Source organism: Leptonotus elevatus, chromosome 1 (assembly GCF_054856555.1).
Source record: "Leptonotus elevatus isolate MCC_2025b chromosome 1, RoL_Lele_1.0, whole genome shotgun sequence".
NCBI lineage: Eukaryota > Metazoa > Chordata > Actinopteri > Syngnathiformes > Syngnathidae > Leptonotus > Leptonotus elevatus.
Genome location: NC_141239.1, coordinates 28552400 through 28575373, shown reverse-complemented (window position 1 = coordinate 28575373; position 22974 = coordinate 28552400). Strand labels below are relative to the sequence as shown.

Below are 22974 nucleotides of genomic sequence, written 5' to 3'. Positions count from 1 at the left end.
TCAATTATCCATCACTATGGTACCCTTTGCTATATTTATCCATCCGTCTATCAAAATGTCCACCCATGCATCATCCATCCAGCTTTCTATCCATGTATAAAACGTATCTACCCATCCATCTATTTTCCTGAATACTCGGCACAAGATCAGGTAAAATACTGGGCGTCTAAGAACAGACACATGCGGGACTCCGTCCTTTCCAGGCCAATGATTTTTTTGTTGTTTTTCTGCCTAAGATTCCCAACAGAAAAGTCTACATTACCATTTTCAAAATAGCATGAAAATTGGGTGCAATCCCATATACTATGTTAAATAAAAGTACAAAGTGGTCACATATGGTGGCAGGACTTGAGGAAGGGCTGTGACGCCCTTGCGTGGAACCCCAAAGTGCGCGTAATGATAAGTTTGGCGCCTCGGTTAGTAGCTCACAGCCACTAGTGCGCGTGCAATTCGTTCCTTTAGCAATAACAGTGCATCACATAAACTTGTGGACATATAGGGAAAATAAACTGAAAAATCATACTCAAGTACTGTACACATAACATTATAAAATATATATATATGATGAAAACCATTTACATGCAATAATATAGCATGCAATCCATCCACCCCTTTCTATAGAGCTTGTCCTCATTAAGGTCCCGGGTGAGTTTGAGCCTATCCCAGCTACTGGACTGGTCGCCAGTCAGTCACAGGGCAGAAATAACCATTCACATTCACATCTATGAACAATTTAGAGTTTTTAAATGAACCTAAACAGGCTTGTTTTGGGAATATAGAAAGAAGCTGAGATTTGAACCCGAAACTTCAGCTGGGAGGTAGCTAAATATATAAAACAATATAAATACAGTATGTTAAATTAATGTTTTTGGAAAGACAATATTGAAAAATGGATCATGAATATAAATAATGTACTGTTAGATTAATTTAAAAATAATAATGCTTATACTGCATATTTGGTGTTAGCTTTACCTTATTGTGAAAATACATAACTCATTGTAGATTCAACCTGACTTAACACACTCATTTTGAACAAAGTGACCGAAGAAAAACTCCAGAACTAGTGAAAATCTATTAAATGCAACTGCGCATGCGTTAAGGGTTGTGACCATACAAATAGTAGGCTGTATATAAAATGCGGTTATTGTCTGTCAGTGTCAGCCAGCAATTCATTTATTTACAAGAGCGCGGAGTGAATTTGTGTTGTCTGTGCGTGGACGTGCGTGTGTGAACATGCGCAGAGGCGCAGGAGGAGGAGGGAGAGGGGGAGGAGGAGGAGGGGGAGGAGGAGGGGGCTAATCTTCACGCGCGTTATGCGGAGCGCAGTTTTTGCGTGGCTCTCATCCAGTGAGCAGCAGCACAACAAACTGGACTTGAACGCATCAGCACCTTGCCGTACCCTCCGTGGTGGGCTTTTTTCTTTTCTTTCGCGAGATGATTAAACAAAGGAGTTGAGTGGTAGGGAGGAGGGGGAAAGGGAAATCACCACGCTCTTCTGCGTTGGACCTGTCGGGACACATCCGCGGGTGGGGGTCAGCTGATCCGCTGTTCCATGCCATTCGAGCTGCTGCGACCACCGCCGGTTCCGAAAGCAAGTCCGTGGGAAGCATCTGAGCCGGCGGCGCGCGTGTGGATGCGAAGAGTCGAGGCGGACGACGCGGCTTTTTTCCGAAATGTGACATTTTGTGCACGGACTCTGGTCGACGCTGCGCAGAGCACCTCCTTCACTCGTCCACCCACCAGCGGATCTATTTGCATCGATTAAAAACAAAAAAGGTCGGTCGTGTGCATCATGTCACCATAAATAGCTAATTTCCAATGCATTAGAGTAGAAGGGGCGGGGGGTAATGAATAACCTGCAGTGAATGTGTGTTGTCTGCACAATGCACGATTGCACAAAGCTCAAATGATTTTTTTAATTTATTTTTTAACACACTCAGCATCATTTGACCTCCCCACAAAAAGCATGTTGGTGTAACTCTTGTTTGTTGGCGCTGGCGTCCTCCATTTTCATCCCTCGAACACACACACACACACACACACACGCACGCACGCACACACAGTGTGTGATATTTTGGGGAGTGTCAAGCAGTCCATCATTGTTAAGAGGTGAGGTGTCATTCTTTATTCCAGGCACACACACATTTGTAACAATGCCGCCTCAAACAAACACTCTTCTGGAATGCCCCGGGGAGCCTCCATGTGGCCAACATTGTCAAGAGGAGAAGGGCTGGTGGGGGGTGCTAGAAAAAGAGCATTCTCTACATGTGTGTGTGTTTGCATTCAGCTGCTCCTTAGGTCAGCTAAAAGCAAGAGTGCACCCCCTCTTTTTTTTGTTGTTAGTGGGAACCCCAGCGGCACGGCGCTGCCTGGAACTCAGTTGGAAATGAAGCTCAAATAGCCACTTGGGTGCCATTACGGGAAGAGGACGCTTCCAGTGGAAATGGGCGCCTGTGGATGCATCGGCGTACGTTAGTCTCGGCCAATAGATTTGAGCCTTGTTACTGTCAGTTTGTCAATTTGAAGGAATGCTACATGTGCACGTTGTTTGGCTTACAGCGGTGCCTTGAGATACAAGCTGTCGTTTGATGTTTGTTTTTTTCATTGACTTGGGAGCAAAAATCGGACATACGAGCACTATGCGGTGGCAGTGAACTCAGCTCACTCCAAAACAAGTAGTGGTTTGGCCTTCCCAGTTGAAGTTAGCTGTCAAAGTAAACAACATATTGTTTATTTGAAACAACCACACAGTTGGGAATCTCCGCCGTCTTAATGCAAACACACAATGCAAAAGGTCAAAGGCGGCTAACGAATAGCATCAGAGTGGCAGTGTTGTAAGCTATAACTTATAACCCTTCAGGCATATATACGTTATCATCTGTGAAAAAAATGACTGATATTACTGCAGCTGACTGAGTCGGCACTGAAGCTCTTCTATTATACTGCCCCCTGGTGGCCAAGACACACATATCAGAAACAGCAGAAGAATGTCCATTGAATTAAGCAAAAAATACATACATATTACATATTACATTATTACTGACTGTGTTTACATAAGGTGCAATATACAACAGTGCTATTTTCCTTATTAAAATCACATTAAAAAATAATAATTGTTAAACTTAAATCTCACGTACACCCTCCCCCAAGGAGGCTGTGTTTTCCTCAACGAGGTTGAAAGATTGGAGGACTGAGAATCTAATTTTCACCGCTGGAAATGATGGAAATTGGATTAGTCTGTTGGTAGCACGGTAGCTAAGTGGTTAGCATATCTGCTTCACTGTTCTCAAGTTCTGGGTTTGAATCTTCACCCATTGTAACAACATGCATGTTAGGTTCATTGAAGACTCTTAATTGTCATCGGTGTGATGGTGGGTGTGAACTATGAAGCTGCTGATAGTGCGGTGGAGGTCTTGAGTGTGTGTGAGAGCGTGTGTATTTTTGTGTGGACTCTATGCGCTCCAGTTTTTTAAATTTATTTTTTATTAATGGCAATGTCCCTGTTTTCCCTTTCCATTTATGGGCGTGCATCAACCCATCCACCACACACACTCACATACAGATCACATTCACAAACAGCTCTCACACACATACAGACCATACAGTCACGAGCACGCACACAACCAGATCACACAAAAACGCACATTCTGATCACATAAACATTTGTGTGTGCACAGATCACAAACGCACACGCATGCATATCACACACGCATTTGCAGAAGTCTCACACACACACCCGCACGCACACACTTTTGCTCTGCCTTGCCACCCATCACTTGTTTATGATGTTAACGATCTCCCGCAAATCAATTGCCGCCACTTGCGTGTGTGTGAGTTGTGTATTTATAACCCGCGGAAGTGAAAGACGACCACATGGCTGTAAACATGACTCGGAGTCTATTTTGGACAGTTTGGGATGTGCCCGCACACACCATCAAACCCCACCTGACAAGCCATATTATGTGTTTATGTGAAGGGGGGGGGGGGGGGTGTTAATCACCGGCACATTTAATTGCCAAGTCAATTAGCATATGGTCCTGCTGCGAGTCCCTGTCCCATGCTAATGAGACCTAATTAGGCCGATCGGGGACGCCCTGAAGAGGCTGGCAAATCTTCTTTTCATTTTTCCGCATGTTGACTCTCAGCAGTCACTCAGCCTTCAGTTGACCCCCACCCCCACCCCAACACCCCTAGCCCTAAAATTTCATCACCAAGTCTGACTATTTTATTGCGTCGTACATCATTCTTGAAGATGAAAAGGATTGCTAACATCATCGCGGTGAACGGAGAGACAAACGATGGATGCATGACGTTGTTTAACTCGGAAGTGGATTTCAGTACATTGTGCGTTATTTTGCAACCCCCCCGCAACCACCTCCCACCCCCAACCTAAGTGCCTGCCTGCTAGCTGTCCAAAAGGGGACAAACGACAGCAAAATAATAGCACGATTACTACGCGAACAACGGCGCTGTTGTCTGGAAAGTCCCTCACAACAAGCATGTGTCCTGTCAGCAGGTCCGTGAGTAAGAGGACTTCATGCCACTTGCTCAAATTGAAACAACACACAAGTTATTCTTGCTCAAGAGAGCAGAAGAAGCCTAAAGATCAAACCTCAGCACTAAACTTTATACATTTAAGTTGAGAAAACAGTGGAATCTCAAAAGGTCAAATACAGTTTCCCGGGATAGGAAAAAAAGAAAGTAGTACCTGGACTCCAATGCCAGCATTTCCCATTGAGATGAATTGAAATGCCATTGTAACTGGTTTTACAAATTGTAATATGTTGAATCCATTTTCAGGGTCAACAACGTAAAACCTTCATGAACTGCGCAGGTGACGACAAGTTACAGTGTAACATTATAACGCAAAAAAAGTTAAGCAATGTCAAATAAACCAAATATAAAGTAAAACTACTAATATGACTGAAATCAAGTTTTTAAATGTCTAGTAAGTGTAAAAGACGTTATGTACGTTTTATTTCAAGTATTGGGTATCGTCGATCAGATGCGTATTGAGGCCATTTTTGGGGGTGCTCCTTCCTTTTACCAGTGGCGTGTGTGCATGGTGTGTGTGTGTGTCTGCACAAAAAAAAAAGGAAGTAGCCTCACGGAGTAGGTCATGGACATAAGATTGTTTTTCAGCAAACAAAAGCTCCATTTTGAAGTATTTGTATTAAAGACAAGATGTAAAAAGGCAGACACAAATTTGTTTTGTTCATATGTTTTATACATGTCTGCACTTCACCCATTCACAGTCTTGTACATGCATTATTATTATTTTGTAGATTCTAGCACATTTCTTTTTTGGGATGTGTATGTAATGTATGTTTTTTTTTATAACATAGTACAGACAAGTACAGTAAAAAAAAAATCATTCTGTATTAAGTTAATGTCTGTTAACATATTTTAAATGTTGTGTGTTTCATTTAAAAGAAAATGTCAAAAACAAGTCCAAGGTCCATTTTTGTTAATTCTCACTGTAAACGGTTGGGAAATCATGCATACTGTCAATGCATATGTTGAGGAGCTATTATATTAAAAAAAAGTACCCTTCTCAAGAAATTAGGGTTGGGGTATGTTTATATTTCAAGTCCTTTTCTCCTTTGCATAACTTTTATTAGATTCGGTTTACTCACTGACTTCCCATGCAAATTTTGGAGCGGAAAGTAACCCCAAACCACGACAAGCTACCGATCACATACCACCTCGTTGTAGTACCCAAGCACCCCTAAATGTCTTTATAGCACCCCTAAATGTCTTTATAGCACCCCTAAACCTCTAATCCTAGAATCGCCTGAAGCACACTGATACCAAACACTGATAATTAAGGGAAAAAAATCTGACATTGAATAAGGCCATTTGACACATCGTTGAATCATCATGTGTGTCAGAAAGGGTCGTAATTTTCTGTCATTGTATTGATTGAAATGTTATGTAGCTAACAACTAGCAGAGAAACAACAGATATATATAGAAAGAAAGAAAGAAAGAAAGAAAAAACTAACAAAGAAAGAAGTACACTGAGCATCCGGCTGCAGTCTCAAGTGTCATGATCCACGAGCGCCATTGCTTCGCAAAATGACCTCATCAGCTGGATCGATAAGTTGCCACGTGCACACACACATTGACTATAACGGCCGGTTACACAATGAGAATGGAGAGAAGTCGTTAAATGGCAATAATTGTCTTAATTATTACCGTTGTGCTATGACAGTCGCACGCATTGGACGGCGTTGTTTATCACCAACACATGTGGCGAGCGATCATGTGACCACCATGCATTAAGCACCAAAGGGATTATGTACTGCAACTGCTTTTCTTTTCTCTATGGCTGTGTTGGGAGTCATTTGCATATTCCCTGCTCCCTAATCATGATACAGTACAGTGTAGGGATTATTATACAGCTTTGGAAAAAAAATTGACAACCATTGACAAATGATCCGTTTCTCAGATTTGACTTTTTATATACATATTGCATATGACAGTGTTTATTTTATTCTTGAACCCCTCAAAACACAACAACTGAATTCCAACCTTAACCTTTCGTAAGCACTTTTTGTAACGTCCTTATTTGGTGCCGTGCCCTGAGATGGTTTCTAACGTCAAATGTTTGCCTTGGCTCAAAGGTTGAAAAACACGGATATAGGGAATAACCCGTACTCAATACTCATTCACACTACATAATGGCAAAGTCACTATATAGGGCACGATATAGAGCATAGGGAGTGATTCCTAACACAGCCTATGTGCAGCAGCAGTTGCACAACTGGCAGGAGCTGGATCACCCCCCCCCCCCCCCCATGTTACATAAGACGCACAGAATGGAGTCAAGGAAGAGCAGGGAGAGGGGAAGCCAAAATGGAAGGGGGAGAGGGCAGAGGAGAGGGATGTAATTGGGAAGGAGATGCAGAGGAGACGTGCTATTGAAAGGCCAAATGGCAGGCTTTAAAATGGAGGAAGGAAGAGAAACAAGATGAAACGCTATCTTCTTTGAGCTCGATTACAATTCAACACAATACGTGTCTATGACATTTTCCCATAGAAATCATCCAGCCATCATGCTTGGTCTCTGTCTGTGCCCAGTCAATCGCAGTCAACTCACATTCACGTGTAAGGAAGCTCACATTCATGTTCTTTGGAATATGTGAGAAAGCGGGCAAACATACAAACTCCACACAGAAAGGCCAAGAATTGAACCGAGAACCTCTCACCTCTGAGCGAAAAGCTCCAAAATGTTCAACCAAACAATTAATTACAATGAATTTAAGTCCTTTAGCATAATGCTAACATATAATGTACAACGCTATTGATAGGCTAAAATCAATTAGCATCAGTTATGGTAATTATAAAACTTCAAAAACTGCTACTTCTACACCGCAATCATCACATCGGATTAAAGCCCTTTAGCTTAATGCTAACATCCATCCATCCATCCATTTTCTGTACCGCTTGTCCTCACAAGGGTCACAGGGGTTGCTGGAGCCTATCCCAGCTGGCTTCGGGCAGTAGGCGGGGTACACCCTGAACTGGTTGCCAGCCAATCGCAGGGCACACAGAGACGAACAACCATACTCACAATCACACCTATGGACAATTTGGAGAGTCCAATTCACCTGCCATGCATAATGCTAACATAAAATGTGAAATATATAAGAAAGCGGGCAAACATACAAACTCCACACAGAAAGACTAAGAATGGTAACCTCGAACCTCTCGACTCTGAGCGAAAAGCTCCACAATGTTCAACCAAACAATTAATTACAATGAATTCAAGTCATTTAGCATAATGCTAACATATAATGTACTATTGACAGGCTAAAGGAAATTAGCACCCATTAAAAAACCAATAGGGTGTAAACTAACCGCAATAATTGTGTCGATTGTATCATATTGTTGAACTTCAGTTGTATTTTGTGACTCACAAAAAGAGGATTAGTGTGATGTCCAGCATCTTGTGCTTGCATGTGAAGGTCTACTTTGTGATTTTGCATGTGACTGCCTTGCACGCATGTGATTTTGTGTGCGTTGCCACTGGCTCTTCTGTGTGTGCGTGTCCTGCAGCCAGAGCAACCATCTGTGCGAGAAGGAGTGACAGGGCGACAGAGGGTGGGGGTGCCGGGGCGAGGGTCTTCCTGCCTCATGTTGCGAGGGTCTCCACTGCCTTCTTCTTCATGCTTGCTCATTAAGAGCCGACAAAGAAGAAGAGCGCTCACGAATGAAAAAGGAAAGCATGAGACAGAGGCGGAGCTGTCCACTCTGCTTAATACGGCCGGGCGAGCGCTCTCTTGTCTCCGTCAAGATGGGGGAGGTAACCATGGTTACCGGTGGGGCTGGCCAGGAAAACAATGCTTTTCGGAGGAGCTCAAGTGCGTCTTGAATGTGAAGGTGGCGTGCACATCACAAACCACTGTTTCTGTGTGTGTTTTGGTGACTCATCCCTGGGGTGTGTGGGGGTGGGGGTGGGGGGGTGTTGGGGGGTTAACTAACAGGCACTAAAGTGAAACTACAGCAGGGAAACAGGGAGGGCCAAGAAAATTTCGCCGGGTGCAAATCCCGGCGGGGTACATGAAAGAGATGTAAACACATGAATATACACCATGCATGCATATTAGAACACTCGGGAGGTGCCCCATGAATAATCATCATTTACTTTTAGGGGTAAACAAGTGCTACTCATTCACTGACAGACATTTTACAGCATTTTCAAGAGATACCCCCCCCCCCCTTCTTTTATAATTGTTAGTAATATATACAATGCAGCCGTTTCTCCCAGTAGACCGCCAAACTGTGCTGATCCAAAATGGGGTATCGATGTCACCTACTGGTGGTTGCACATCAGTAAAGTTGCTTCCAAGTTCTAAATTTACAGCAGATCAGCATCCCTACTGAAAAATGTCATTGAGGAGTATGAGATAAAAACACATGATTATTATTTTGGGAACAGAGAAGTGATACATGAAAAGGCCCTGAAATGTTTTTTGCTTTGCACGTGTCGTGTCACCAGTCACATCATTAGGTTCGTTTTAGATTGCCACCATCCGAGCAATATGCTGTTCATTTAAAATCTTAAAACCTTGTGCAAACCCTGATGTGAAACCAGCGTCACAAACGTTCGTCCCTCAGTGGCATACGGGCTTTACAGCTTACCATCCCGACAAAAAAAGTGTTTTTAATACTATTGTTCAGTTTTCATGGCATTAGATGTCTGAAGAGAGCAATCGGCAAATAAAGGCTAAAAAAAAACATCTCGCCTGTTTTGAGCTATTCCGAGATTTGAGACTTCAACTCTGTTTCTTTGTTCTGGAGCTTTAGTGAGTTTTTTTCTTCTTCTGGAGATTCAGATCTCTTCTTTTTCAAGTGCCAAGAGAGTTTCTTCCTCAAACAACTTGACCCATTTTTGTGACATCATCGAAAAGAGTATTACGTCATTTAAAAGCTGTGTAACATCCTTTACAACTTCATATTTTTAAAATGGCCGCTAAAAATATTTGTTTATTTTCAATCCAATGCAAATTATTGTTGTTGCTTCAAGAAAAAAAATAATCACAAAGTTTGGTGATATGCTAATGTCCTGTAGTCATATAAAGGACTGTAACTATAAAAGTAATGTTGTATTATGTTAGCTATAGCATATTAGCATGGCAAAAACGGAGCTTGTACATTTCCTTGCTTTTGAATGTGGTGCATTGGCAGGTTGATAACATTTCTGCAGACTTTAGGGTGAAAATCGGGCCGCAGTCGTTCATGAGTTGCGGCTGTGCTGCGTTTCCGATGGTCGCCATCCTTCTCCTCAGCTTTTATGATCTGGTTTATGAGCACAATGGCTGTCTTTGAACATTTCCCCCTCCCTCACCTACTTCTCTCTTGTCTTGTTTTTCTTTTTAAAGAGATGGCGTTCCCCTGGTTCCCGGTTGTGTTCCTGCTGCTGCTTACCCACGGGGCACAGGGCCAAGACCCCGAGGACTCGGAGTCGCTGCCCACGGGCTGCGGTTGGGGCCTGGGCCGGCCCTACACCCTCCTGTGCGACCTGGACGCCGTGTGGGGCGTGGCGGTGGAGAGCGTTGCCGCGGGCGGTATTCTGGTGGCCGTCCTGCTGGCCTTGGTCCTGCTGTGCCGCCTGCGCCACATCGGCGAGGCGGAGAAGCGCAGCGGCGTGGGGCCCGTCCTGCTGCTGCTCCTGGGCGTGGTGGGCTTGTTCGGCCTGAGCTTCGCCTACCTGATCGAGCAGGACGAGTCGCTGTGTCTGCTGCGGCGGGCCATGTGGGGCCTCCTGTTCGCCCTTTGCTTCTCCTGCTTGCTGGTGCAGGGGGTGCGCCTGCGCCGGGTGGGCCGGGAGCACCGAAGCCCGGGCGGGTGCGCCCTGACGGGCCTGGCGTTGGGCCTGAGCGCCGTACAGGGCATCATCGCCGCCGAGTGGCTCCTCCTGACGGTGCTGAGGGAGGGCCGGGCCGCCTGCGAGTACCTCCCCATGGACTTCTCACTAGCCTGCAGCTACGTGCTAGCGCTGCTGCTTGCCGCCTTGACTGCCGCCGCGCTGGCCCTCTGCGGCAAGACGCGGCAGTGGCGCTGCAACGCCATCTGGCTGCTGGTCACCTGTCTCCTATCCTTGCTGCTGTGGGTGGCCTGGGTGGGCTTCTACCTGTACGGCAACGACTGGCTGGAGAAGTCGCCGGAATGGAACGAGCCGGCGCTGGCCGTGGCGCTGGTGGCCCAGGGTTGGCTGCTGCTCATCTTCCACGCCATTCCCGAGGCACACCTGTGCATGAAGCCGCCGCCGCAGCCCATCGCGCCGGACTACTTCGACACGTCGCAGAACTCCACACGGATGAGGGAGACCAGCTTCGACGAAGACATCCCGCTTTCTCACCGGCAATTTGTGGAGAATCAAGGCTACGGATACAACGATGAGAACACCGCAGGTACGGCGCGGTCACAACCTTAAGTGGGAGGCGGAGCAAGTAGAAGCAAACTGAAACGTGTCACGCACATACCTGAAAATGCTAAACTCACAAATGAACCAGTGAGAACTTTTGTGAGGTTTTTGTCATTTTGATAGGAGAGTGATTCCATGTTTTATGGCTCCAATCAAATCTGGAGGATTTATAGCGTGGTGATTTATATTCTGGGTAATTGTTTGTAGAGAAATTGTGGTTTTCCGCATTTTGTGGGCATTTTGCCAAATATAATCATTTTGGTCTTGGATCACAATGCATTGTTTTGTCCTCTACTGCTGTCGACTTCACTTTCTTAGGTTGTATCTCCATCACAATCATCTAGGTTGCCTGAAAAAAAAAGAAATGGATTCTGGATTTTTTTTTTAGTGCAATAGTGGTCCACGCATCCATCAATCTATCAATATTTTATGAAAGATGACAAACAACATTCAGTAAAAACTCTGCTTACTTCCTGAGCCTTCAGTCCATCTCTGAATCTCACTTTGTTGGATGTTTTTTGTGGGTGGTGAAGCCTGTTTTCATGGGTGCGGCCATCTTGGAAATGGGAGTTGGCCCAGTGTTGACAACAATAATGGACTGCCCCCTATATGTCAACATAGGAATGATTATTAGTCATCTGAAAATATAAGTATTTTTTCTATTCATTTCAGGGGGGAAAACGTTACTGTAATGTCCTCGCATGTGGGCAAGGAGAGCCACAATTGCTAATTGCAACAACCAGTGAAAAACAGAAATACAAACTGACAATTTTGCTCACAAATGAATTGCTGTAGGCCTTGATGCTCACACTGAACGAGTCCCGACATCAGCTCCTGACACTCAGTAGGCCACACCCCTTAAAGGCACACATCTAACACATGAATATTGCAGTACATATAGCAATTAGGAGACATTCCTCCAATAAATACGACCATATAGGTCATTTTGAAAAGGTGCCAAATTACCAAGTGTTTGCAAAAATCCAAAAGAAAGGTTCGAACCCGGTTGGTCTGGTCCAAAGACAAGTGCTTATCTGGCTGAGCAATTTGGCCAGTGATTGGTTTTGTGTTGTCTACATGTTTTGTTAGTATTGACTACATGTTTTCTAGCGGTCTACAACCTCACTGTGCCTTTTCCTAACCTCAACCATTCGTGTCCCATGTAAAGACGAAACGTCACTGAAACGTCATCCTAACCCCAACGACGGCAAATTGACATACAAACATTCGAAAAACACGATGATCATTACCTGCCCGTTAGCTCAGTAAGATTCGTTCAACATTCAACTTCCGAACAGATGACCCAGGTTTGATTCCCATTACTTTCCCCTATTTAACATGGCTGATACATGGCCGAAAGAGGTCGCTAAACTACAGTACGTAACAATTGGTCGTATTTTGGTGCATGGTAAAACGACCAATATGGTCGTTATTGTTGGATTTGTTGGCAATTAGGGCCCGACCGAGATGAATGAAAATAATATATATTTGGCTGATGCAGATTGTGATATTCGGTTGGATAAAAGTCTGATAACCGATTAATTGACTGATATACAAATATATATATATATATATATATATATTTGATTTTAAAAGTGCAAATAACAGCCAATTACATCAACTGGCCAATTAGTCGTAATTAAAAGTAATTACATTTTATAAAACAATTTTCCCCTTTACTTTGTTTTTATACACTATAGTGGTATATGTATTAAAAAGATCATGTTAAATAAAACTTTTTGGGAGAAGTTGGAACTATGGGAGTTTGGGATTGCCAATGTGGAGTAAACATTTTTGACTGGCAAATAGGTTCGAACATATTAAATCTATTCAAAGGTATTTGCAAACACGTTCTATTTTGCATACAAGTATGTTTGAGCGGTTGATTGTATTTGCAAAAATGTTCAAACGTACTTGTAAATACGTTTGTTTTAAATACAATCAAACATATTTAAATACATGATGGGTTGACTTGCGCATGTGCTTGTAAAAAAGAGCATTTTTAGCATTTATGCTAAATCATACCAATATGTTCATAAAAGAAGTACATCAATATTGTTTATTTGTAATTTATATGATTTATTATTATGTCTGCAGTGCATGATTTCCGTTATGTGTTATATTTATGTGCATATGCAAGTCAATATCCTGTGGCATTATGGGAAAAAATGCAAATTCTTTAGCATTTAGCCTCTAAGTATGTTTGAACGTACTTGGAAATACGTTCAAACTTATTTGCAAGTCAAAAATGTTTACTCCACATTGGCATTTCCTCACTTTCGTATGGAACTGATTAACGGCATCTCAATACATCTGAAAAGAGCAAATTGATTTGATGTCCTACAAGTAAGTTGGTCACGGAATTAATGAAATGTGAATTGTGGGTGGGGGGCAACAGGAGGGACATTTCTGCACTCTCAGCTGAAGATGCGCGATGACTCAGTCAATCAGCGACTGACTAATGTTTCCGTCTAGGCCTGAGAAGCGGCAGCGGCGGCGGCGGCGGAGGCGGCGGCGGAGGCGGCGGCGGACAACACAGCAGCAACCCGGGCGCCAGGCCCAGCGCCCCCTTCCGCAGCAACGTCTACCAGCCCACCGAGATGACTATGATCCTGAACGGGGGAGCGGTGAGTACATCCTCCCAGTCGCAGGTACACACGCCGCTTACGCGCCGCTCGCTTGGCTCGCTTCGCCGACCGCCAACCGGACTGCATGCACAACCGTGTGCGCGTCTCTGGATCCTTCCGACAAAGCGAGGGTTCCAGCCGTGAGTGTCTGCATGTTCCAGCGTGGCTCACCGAAAAAAAACCTTTCAGCATTTATTCCATTATATTCAGATTACCGTCTATGTACGGTACAGCCCTGTTACGAATATTGTGAATAGCGAAAATACCCAAGTCATGGAAGGACATGAAGAATTGCATCACATGAAGCGCCTCAACTGACTTCAACATAGTTCCTTGGCACCAAGAGGCCAAAGGATGTCCAAGTAACACTTTTATTACTATTAGCAAGTCTTTCGAACGGGCAAATTTGCAAATGCAGAATTGTGAATATGCTAGCCGGTTCACTGCACTTGTACGCTCTAACTAGTCAGACAACTAAGCGCACAAATAGAACAACTAGTGCACATTTGTAGAACAAATGCCTTACTAGTAACATTACATTACTAGTACAAAAGTGTAGGATATCAAGGATATTGATTTGAGAATATATTGGATATCCTTCATATCTGGATAAAGGTCCATGTACTAGTATGCTCTTTGGCATACTAAGTATAGTTCAGTGTACATCTGTGCGGCAGGTTTATAATAGTTTGGGATTTTCCAATATAGTTAGTTTTTATTTCATTTAGACTTTTTCTTTTTTTAAATTCAGTTTTAATAGGTTTTTAAGGTAAGTTTCTTAGTTTTTTATTTAAAAAAATTCATTTTAGTTTAGTTTTTAGAGAGGGTTTCTTAGTTTTTAATATATTTTTTTCAAAATGCTTCATTTTAGTTCAGTTTTTATTAGTCTTAGTATTAGTTAGAAAAAAATAATATATATATATATATAGATATATATAGATATATGCCATGTTTGTCAAGTGCAAAATAATAATAAAAAAAGGTCACTAACTCTTGTGTTATATTTGTAAACTAATGACTGTTTGATCTTCTGTCTTTTCTGTGCCGACATACGGCAATTATTGAAATAGACCTAATTTGAAATGACCCCTGAAAGCTCAAATTGACATTATAATTAGTTTCATAAACCTAAAATGTAGTTTTTACATTTTAATTGTATTTCATTGTATGTTATTGTGTTAGTTTTCTATAATTATAATAACCTTGTTGTGTGCTTCTAATGCTACTTGTGCAGCAGTAAATGCTAGCTAGTAGAATTTTAGAATGCCATGACATGTAGTTGTCCTACTCGTGAGGAAGCAGGTACTGTTACATACACCTTCAGCTGGATATCAAATATGCTCAAACAGATTTATGAAAAGCCATTTGAGAATATATTTGATATCCTTGATAAACAACTACTGACATTCTCAAATTCCACATGCTTCACTGTGCGCAGATGTCAACTGTAATAGTTTTGCCTCACTAGTAACATGCATGGGCCTTAACTCATTCACTGCCATTAACGCCTATATACGTCAAAAATTCATTTGAACTATTTTTATCAGTTTAACACTTTTTTGCACGTTTGTTAACAAGAGTATGAAAATCTATAATTTTTTTATTGTATATTTAGAACAGATATAAAATCGTGAATTAACTCGTGAAGTCATGCGAATAAATACAGTCACAAATTTTAATCGCCTGACGCCCCTAATTTTTAATAATCTTTTCTTTTTTATTTATTTTTTTAAAAGAAGAAAAGACTATTAAAAATGAGGTGTGTCAGGTGATTAAACTTTTTCATTGTAATTAATTGCATGACTTTACGAGTTAATTACCAAAAAAAAAAGAAGAAGATTATAAAAAATTTGGGGCGTCAGGTGATTACAATTTTTAATTGTAATTAATTGCATGGCTTCACTAGTTAACTCACGATTAATAACACATTTTATATCTGTTCTAAATGTGCAATAATTTTTTTTTATAGGTTTTCATACTCTTGTTAACAAAAGTGGGGAAACAAATGTTAAACTAATAGAAATAGTTCAAATGAATGATTTTGACGTATATAGGCGTCAATGGCAGTGTATGAGCTAAGCCGGATATCAAGATATGGAATAAATGCTCAAATGGCTTTCCATAGAGGTCTGCATTTTGTAAGCACGTGCATGGATGGGCTTTGACACAAATGGTCATTCAGTTGACGTTGATTTGTGTATGGCCGAGTGGGGAAGAGAGTGCGTAAATAAGCCGCAATGCTATCTGTCCTGCCGTTCATTAAACACGATGAATGGCCGCTCTGGCTTTCCATTTAGCTGCTATGCAACCACACAAGGGCGGCGCAGACGCGGAGGCAACAGCGGCTAAAATATAGCCTCTTGTCACCATTTTTAGTACTGTATTGTCGTTGGTTTTTTTATTGCTGAAAGGCTGCGAACAAATCCGCTTCACACGTTCACATATTAAAGCAACAACATGGCACTTATTTTACTACTTACAGTGGATATAAACACCACGCCTTACAATGAAGCATGGTGATGGCAGCAGTATGATTTGAGGCAGTTTTTCTTCAGACGGAACCCGGGGCCTTAGTCAAGGTGGTGGCAATAAACAGCTCCAAATACAAGTCAGTGTTTTCACAAAACTTTCAGGGTTTTATGAGAAAGAAAATAAAAAAAAATACTTTCAACAACTGAACTTTATCTAGAGTTTAAATAGTAGCAGGTATGTGCTGACTCCCATTTAATATGAGGTTGAATGCGATTGGTTCATTTTGAACACAGCCATGATAAGATGGTGTGCACATTTTGTCTTTTTTTTTTATATACTGTGTAACAAAAACCTGACATTTGAATGGGGGGTTATGTAGACTTTTTATATCCACTGTACTCCTCTGAGATTAAGAAATCTATTTTGAAAATAACATTGCAATGTAGACAAAAGTGTGTGTGGGGGGGGGATTTTCAATCGACTTAAAACATTAAAATTTAATTTTGTGACTTGTGAATTATGAACACATTTATTTTGCTAATTATATTGGACTTAACCAAATAGAATGTATTTATTATTCTAATATTCAGTTGTTTTTTATACTATCTCTGATTGGCTGTAAGAAATTGCAACTTTGTATTGCATAAGAGAGGGCGTGAATTAAAATATGAATTAATTTATAGTAGAATTAATTAATTTTGTATTATTGCAATGGTATTTATTTACAATAATTGGGTTATTGTATATATTTTGGTCATTTCCCCCCATTATTTCATACATTTTCCCACTAATTATTACGCATGTGTGGATGGCGGTGTGTAATAATAACTACATATATGCACCACCTGTGCAAGTGCATGAGCGTGACGACGCATGTGTGGTTGTTGTACAACAGAGCAGCTTAAGTTAATTTAATACTAGAAATCAAATTCAGACTCTAACTGAAGTGAAGTATTTTTGTTTATATAATATGCTTTGATCCAAATGGAATTTGTATTATTGGTGTTTTAATCGCTTTTGGCTGTGGAAGTCTATACAAGACTTCTCAGCATATTTACAACTTAGCTCATTCACTGCCATTGACGGCTATGAACGTCAAAAATTCATTTGAACTATTTCTATTTGTTTAACATTTCCACTTTTGTTAACAAGAGTATGAAAACATAGATTTTTTTTAAAATAATCTTTTTTTAAGAAAAGATTATTAAAAATTAGGGGCATCAGGCGATTAAAATTTGTAATGACTTCAATAGTTAACTCACGATTAATCACAAATTTTATATCTGTTCAAAATGTACAATAATTTTCTTTTAGGTTTTCATACTCTTGTTAACAAAAGTGGAAGAAAAAAAAGTTTAACTAATAGAAATAGTTCAAATGAATTATTTACGTCTATAGCCGTCATTGGCAGTGAATGAGTTAGCATTGAAATGGACTGATTTGTAAACATATTGTACAGCTTGTCAATCACAGCCATAACACAATTTTATTTTTGTGCCACACCCTGCAGGTGCCCTCGGCCCCTCCCACTTACACGGGTAGGCAGCTGTGGTGAGCGGAGGGAGATCGTACAGACGGCGAGGGGGGCGGCGCAGAGTTTCGAAGGGGAAGCCAGCGTACTTCAAAAAATACACGGATGCCACTTTCACTCTGTACAAACTGCGTGCCAATCAATTACTGTGTGTAAAAAGGAGGCCATGGAGGACAGAGCTAAATGTCTTCAAGCACATGAATCTCGAAAGAAGGAAAAGTACACCAAAAAACAAATAGCGTGGCTTTTTCTTTGGCTTGACTTCAGTACTGTTAAGCATCCCTAAAACTGTGAACATCATTCATTTGGCTCTGTCCTCCATCAGTCCTCAGTGTCAACAACAACCCCCCCACCCTTTCAAAACGGTGTATACGATGACACATAAAAGGAGCCCCCCCCCCCCCCCCCCAGGCTTTTATGGGTTTTTTGCATGGACACAAGAAGTGACACGGACAACAACAACAAAAAAATCACCTGCACAGAAGCACTGGAAACGAGCATCCCGACCGGCACCTTCGAATCTAGGCCAAACGCCGGGGAACTTTATCACACGGGAGGAAATGGAGCGAGGAAGTTTCTGCAAGACAACACTATATTTAGAGTGAGATGTGTGGAGACAACCGAGATCAGATTTGCAGTTGGAGGTTGGAAAATGAGGAGGAGGGGGCGGGAGAGTGCAAGTGTGGAATCTTCCTTCCTTTGGTCAGAGAAAATGAGTGGGAGCGGCCGTCATCTTCCTCCCCCTTCCTCCTCTTCGCGTCTGGAAGACGGTCTCCATTTCAATGCTGCTTCTATTTGATCCCGTCACCGGCTCGCACTGAGAAGCCGTGTACATACTGAAGTAGTGACGTGTATATACAATATATATACATACCAACAAAAGCCAGATTGCTTGTTTACTTTTTTTTTTCTATTATCAATTAACCACGGGCTGTTTAGACCAGTGTTTCCCAACCTCGAGTGAGCCGATGCACATGCTGTACCACATCAATAAGAATGATCTTGTCACACTTTCTTCACTCTACTTGGTATCAAATCTGGGCCTGTTTTGTTGAACCTTCTGCCCATCTTGGGATCCAAAGCATCCGCTCCACAAACAGAGGCGTGGCTTCAGTGACAGGCTGCTAATTGTAGATTATTCACTATCGCAGGATTTTGTGGTGATTATTTTTTTCCTTGCTGACTTCCTCTTCACTCAACAGGCCAGGCCCGCCTCTTAAAGAAACACGCATTCAATGTCACTGATACGACAGTGTAGAACGTGAGGATGGAGACCCCATTTGAACAAAATGGCACCTGCACCTCATCTGCACATGTTTTGGTATCATATGCATATGTTGTCAAATATATAGAAACTATTTGCGGTGGTGGTCTGGAACATAACGCCGCGAGGGATTACTGTACTTTATTGTGTTGTATGAATGGCAACAGGTGAACATGGAGGTTAATTGTACCTTCTGGCATCCAGTGGATGAACATTTTATTATCCTGCCTGTCACTATACATTGCTGTCATAGATAGAAGATCATTATTTGTAGTAGATCATTTTTACACCAACGTGCAAAGTGCTAAGTGGTTGGGAATCACGAGTTTAGACGCATAATATGATGTGTCAACTGCTATGTTTATTTTAATTCTTTCTCAAATGGTTGCTTTACATTCATGCATTTGTGTGCTCTTACATTCTTTTTTTTTTGGAAACTTTTTTTTAACATTATTATTAGCTAGATCATTTTAAGTTCGGGCAGTGTTTGTTTTTTCGCATCGAGATAAAAAAAAAAAATGCTGTGAATATTAGTCGCATTTCATGCAGTAACAGAGACGAGACTTTAATACTGTTGAGAGTAGCTACAAGCAGCAGAGCAGGGGAACAGGCGCAGCGGAGCCCTCACAGCAACACATGACTAAGAAAAGGCCACTGCAGTGTGTTTATGTCTGTTCTAAAACAGGAACCACTACACGACAGGCACAAACACAGCTTGCCCTGAAAAGCTAGCTACACGAGCAACAGGAACAGAGGCTAATGTGTGATGCAGTGGGTAAGATTAGCAACAGGGGTGGGGGGGCGTTAATATGGGGTACAGGAACAGGGTCAACATAAGGTATAGAAGGGTTTATATGAGCTACAAGAAGAATGTTTATCACGGGGAACAGGAACAGAGGTTATTATGAGTCACAGGAACAAAGATTAACATGAGCAGCAATAACATGGATTAGCATTTGTGACACGAACACGGCTCAGCTAAAGTAGCAAGGGTTAGCATGGGTGGACAGAAACAATGGTTAACAGGGGCAAGAGGAACAAGGGTGAACAACATGGGCTACCTGAACAAGAGTTGACATGGCAACATCAACAGACGCTAACGATGGGTTGCAGGTAGGCTGCGGGAACAAAGCACAGCGTTGGTTACGGGAGCGAGGGTTAGCATGGTCAGCAATGACAGTTAATGGGCAACAGGAACCAGGGTGAGAAATATGGGCAATGTACACGCCAGTTCACATACAGGATCATGGTTTAACATGGAGAGTGGAACAAGGTTAATGTCAATGACTCCAGCAACAAGGGTTAATAGTTAGAAATATAACAAAGTTAACGTCACAGGCTGTAGAAACAAGATTCATCTCATGAGCTACAGCAACAACCGTTAACAAGGGCAACATGAGCAAGGGATGCCACACAAGCTACTGTCATGGGCTACAGGAACAAGGACAAAGTTCACATGGTCAGGAAACAGTAAATAGTGGCAATGGGACCATGGGCAACAGGAACAAGGTTAATACCACCTACAGGAACAGGAGTTCATGTGGTCAAGAACCATGGTTGACTCATTCATTGTCAGCTGTTTTCAAAGGAGTTGCTCATTTTGTAGCCGCCTTAGGGCTTTTTCATGGATCTTTCAAACCCCACAGAACATTATTGTGTTCTGTTACAATTATACACGGAAGTGGCCAAAACTAAGAGAAGACTCCGATTTTCTGTTGGCTTTTTCCGTTCTTTAGTAATCATCAGATTTGATTTCCCCGAAAGTGATGGTGTCTGACCAAAAAGGGGAGAAAACTTGCTCTTTTTTGGTGAAAGCAGAACAGCGATTTTGGCAACAATATTTTGTGACACTCCTGACTATGAAACAAAATCAAGACTAGAAAAAAAAAAGCCATTCAAAGTCTATTGCGAACCAAAACAGCAGCATGTAATATCTTTCTGTCAAGGCTCTAGTTGAATTTTTACCTGGCATTCGTCATTTTCTCCACAAACTGTCAGCTTTTCTCACACTCTAAACACACACTTGCTACGTACTCCCGCAGCACATTTTCTTTTCACACCTTATTCTGTTCAAGTGTGTTGACAAGCACAAATCCATCCCCTAATTTTTATCTTCTACTCAAAAGCTCTGCTGCTCACAAAAAAAAGAGCAATCCAACGTCGCCATCTACAGGAATCTTTTAGTCATTACAGTGGTTTGCAAAGTGTGTGAGCCGTCTTCCACACCGACCTGTTAAAAAAACATACTTGACAAACGTGTCAAGGGCAGTAAACGGAATGACTCCCGTTGACGAACAGAAACGTCCGCGGCAGTGAATGAGTTAACGGGGCAACGGGAACAAGAGTTCGCAACATGGGCAGCAGGAACAGGGTTTATCATGGGAACAGGAACAAGAGTTGGCATACAGGAACAAGGCTTAAACAGCAAGCAGAGGCTATAGACGAACATGCGCTACCTGAACTCGGGTTAACGTTGACGACGTGAAAGTGTCAAGAGCTACCGGGGGACGTTTTCAACACTTGTGATGTTTTCACTCAGTGTGGAGTATTTAATTTTTTTTTTAAAAAAGTGACTTTGTAGATTTTGCACTGTCGACTACCTACAGCTGTATGTGTGCATGCTCAGCACCATTTCTACATGTGTAAGACCTTTCTCTCAGACGTACTTTTGAATACTAGCTATTTATGTGGAGGTCATGTGACAACAATCTTCATTTCAGTGTACATCAGATGACACATTCAATGTCTGTCAAGGGAAGCGGATTCTTAAGCTTCACATTAGAAGGGAAATGGGTCTTAAAAAATATATCTATATATTGCCATCATCGCTTGACCCAGAAAGACTTTGAAAGAGGGTACGAACTCTTCCACCTGATATATCATCTCTGTGTTCTAAATGTGGTGAATTTGCACAACATTTCTATGTAAAGTGGAGGTGGGTGGCTGGTTTTGGGTGAGGGGAGGGTCAGTGTCACTTATCCTCCCCCAGGTTTTGCCTCGTCCTTGCCTGTCCTGTCCTGATGTGTGTCGCCTTCAGACTGTTCCATCGGGACAGCTGACGGAGGGGGGTGATATTGTTTTTCACAGCTGTGACTGTGCAGTGACGCAGCATGCCTAATTCATCCTACCCCCCGCCACTACTAGCAAATATGATATTTAAAAAAAGGAAAAAAAAGAAACACTTAACTCTTTCTGTAACTAATTCAGGAAAATATGTTCAATAAAAGTGTCATGTTTAGGTACATTTGACTGGATGCGACTTTGTTTCAAGGACCCAATATTACGTGTTTTTTATGTATGGAGGACCAAAATTGCCAAAATTTGAAATCATTAAATGGCTAAATAAAGAAATGACTAAAAGTGAAAATAAAAATGAATGAAATAAAATAAAATTTGAAAATAAAATAAAATTAAATAAACTATATATATATATGTATATATATATATATATGAAAATAAAAATAGATCTAAAATTATATAATTCAAAAATGTAATATTAATGTATTTATGTATATACCTGTGTATATATATATTTTTTTCCATTTATATTTTTTAATATCCGTTTTTATTTTCACTTTGTCATTTATTTTTTATTTTGGCAGTTTTGGCCCTCCATATTCATGCACTAAACAAAGAAAAACACTAATCTGGTTACACACAATTGCACATTGCAGAAATTCGACAGTACACATATTTATATGGTGCCTTTAATTTGAAATTAGAAATCCATACAAGCTTGATATTTGTATTATCCGATATATTGACTCGAGCCCTATATGTAAACTAAATCAATTGATTCCTAGCCTATGAACATTTTTCTCAAATAGTGGCTAGGTGTATCATCAAGAAGGAAAAAATGTTTCTCTGCCCAACATGGGTGAAAAAAATGTGTATAGTATGTTATTGCCGTTGTTCAATATTGCTAGTGTGCTAACCAAAACAGCAGCACATAGCACCTTTCAGATGAATTACAGTGTGGAGACTTGCCAGATGTTGGTAGTCCCTACCGCACTATTAAAGATGATCCTGCATGATGTGGGTACAAGTCCAGACTGTGATATGTGGTGATGACATTACTAGACAAATCGAATGGAGCCCAAGACTTTTACTGGCGCAGACTGCTGCCCAAATGCTGCGATCCAGTTTCA

The 22974-nt window shown here is 41.5% G+C and overlaps 1 protein-coding gene across 2 annotated transcripts; it reads left to right on the top strand.

The window, feature by feature from the left end:
• The first annotated feature begins 1277 nt into the window (after nucleotides 1–1277).
• gprc5ba (G protein-coupled receptor, class C, group 5, member Ba) lies at nucleotides 1278–22068 on the top strand. 2 transcript variants are annotated; one of them, XM_086089029.1, is made up of 4 exons: nucleotides 1278–1776; nucleotides 9887–10918; nucleotides 13408–13583; nucleotides 17542–22068. In XM_086089029.1, the coding sequence occupies exons 2-4, from the start codon at nucleotides 9889–9891 to the stop codon at nucleotides 17584–17586; spliced, it is 1251 nt and encodes a 416-aa protein (XP_085945155.1). In that variant the 5' UTR covers nucleotides 1278–1776; nucleotides 9887–9888; the 3' UTR covers nucleotides 17587–22068. The 2 variants fall into 2 exon arrangements, with proteins under 2 accessions (XP_085945155.1, XP_085945164.1); XM_086089038.1 differs by having other exon boundaries at nucleotides 1279–1776; nucleotides 13408–13559.
• Nucleotides 22069–22974: the final 906 nt, after the last annotated feature.

What these genes read in the sequence shown, in the direction of transcription:
- gprc5ba (XM_086089029.1), top strand. Translation starts at nt 9,889, where the DNA reads ATGGCGTTCCCCTGGTTCCCGGTTGTGTTCCTGCTGCTGCTTACCCAC. An exon ending in CAACGATGAGAACACCGCAG is followed by an intron (nt 10,919 to 13,407) that starts GTACGGCGCGGT and finishes GTTTCCGTCTAG; the next exon opens with GCCTGAGAAGCGGCAGCGGC. An exon ending in GTACATCCTCCCAGTCGCAG is followed by an intron (nt 13,584 to 17,541) that starts GTACACACGCCG and finishes CACACCCTGCAG; the next exon opens with GTGCCCTCGGCCCCTCCCAC.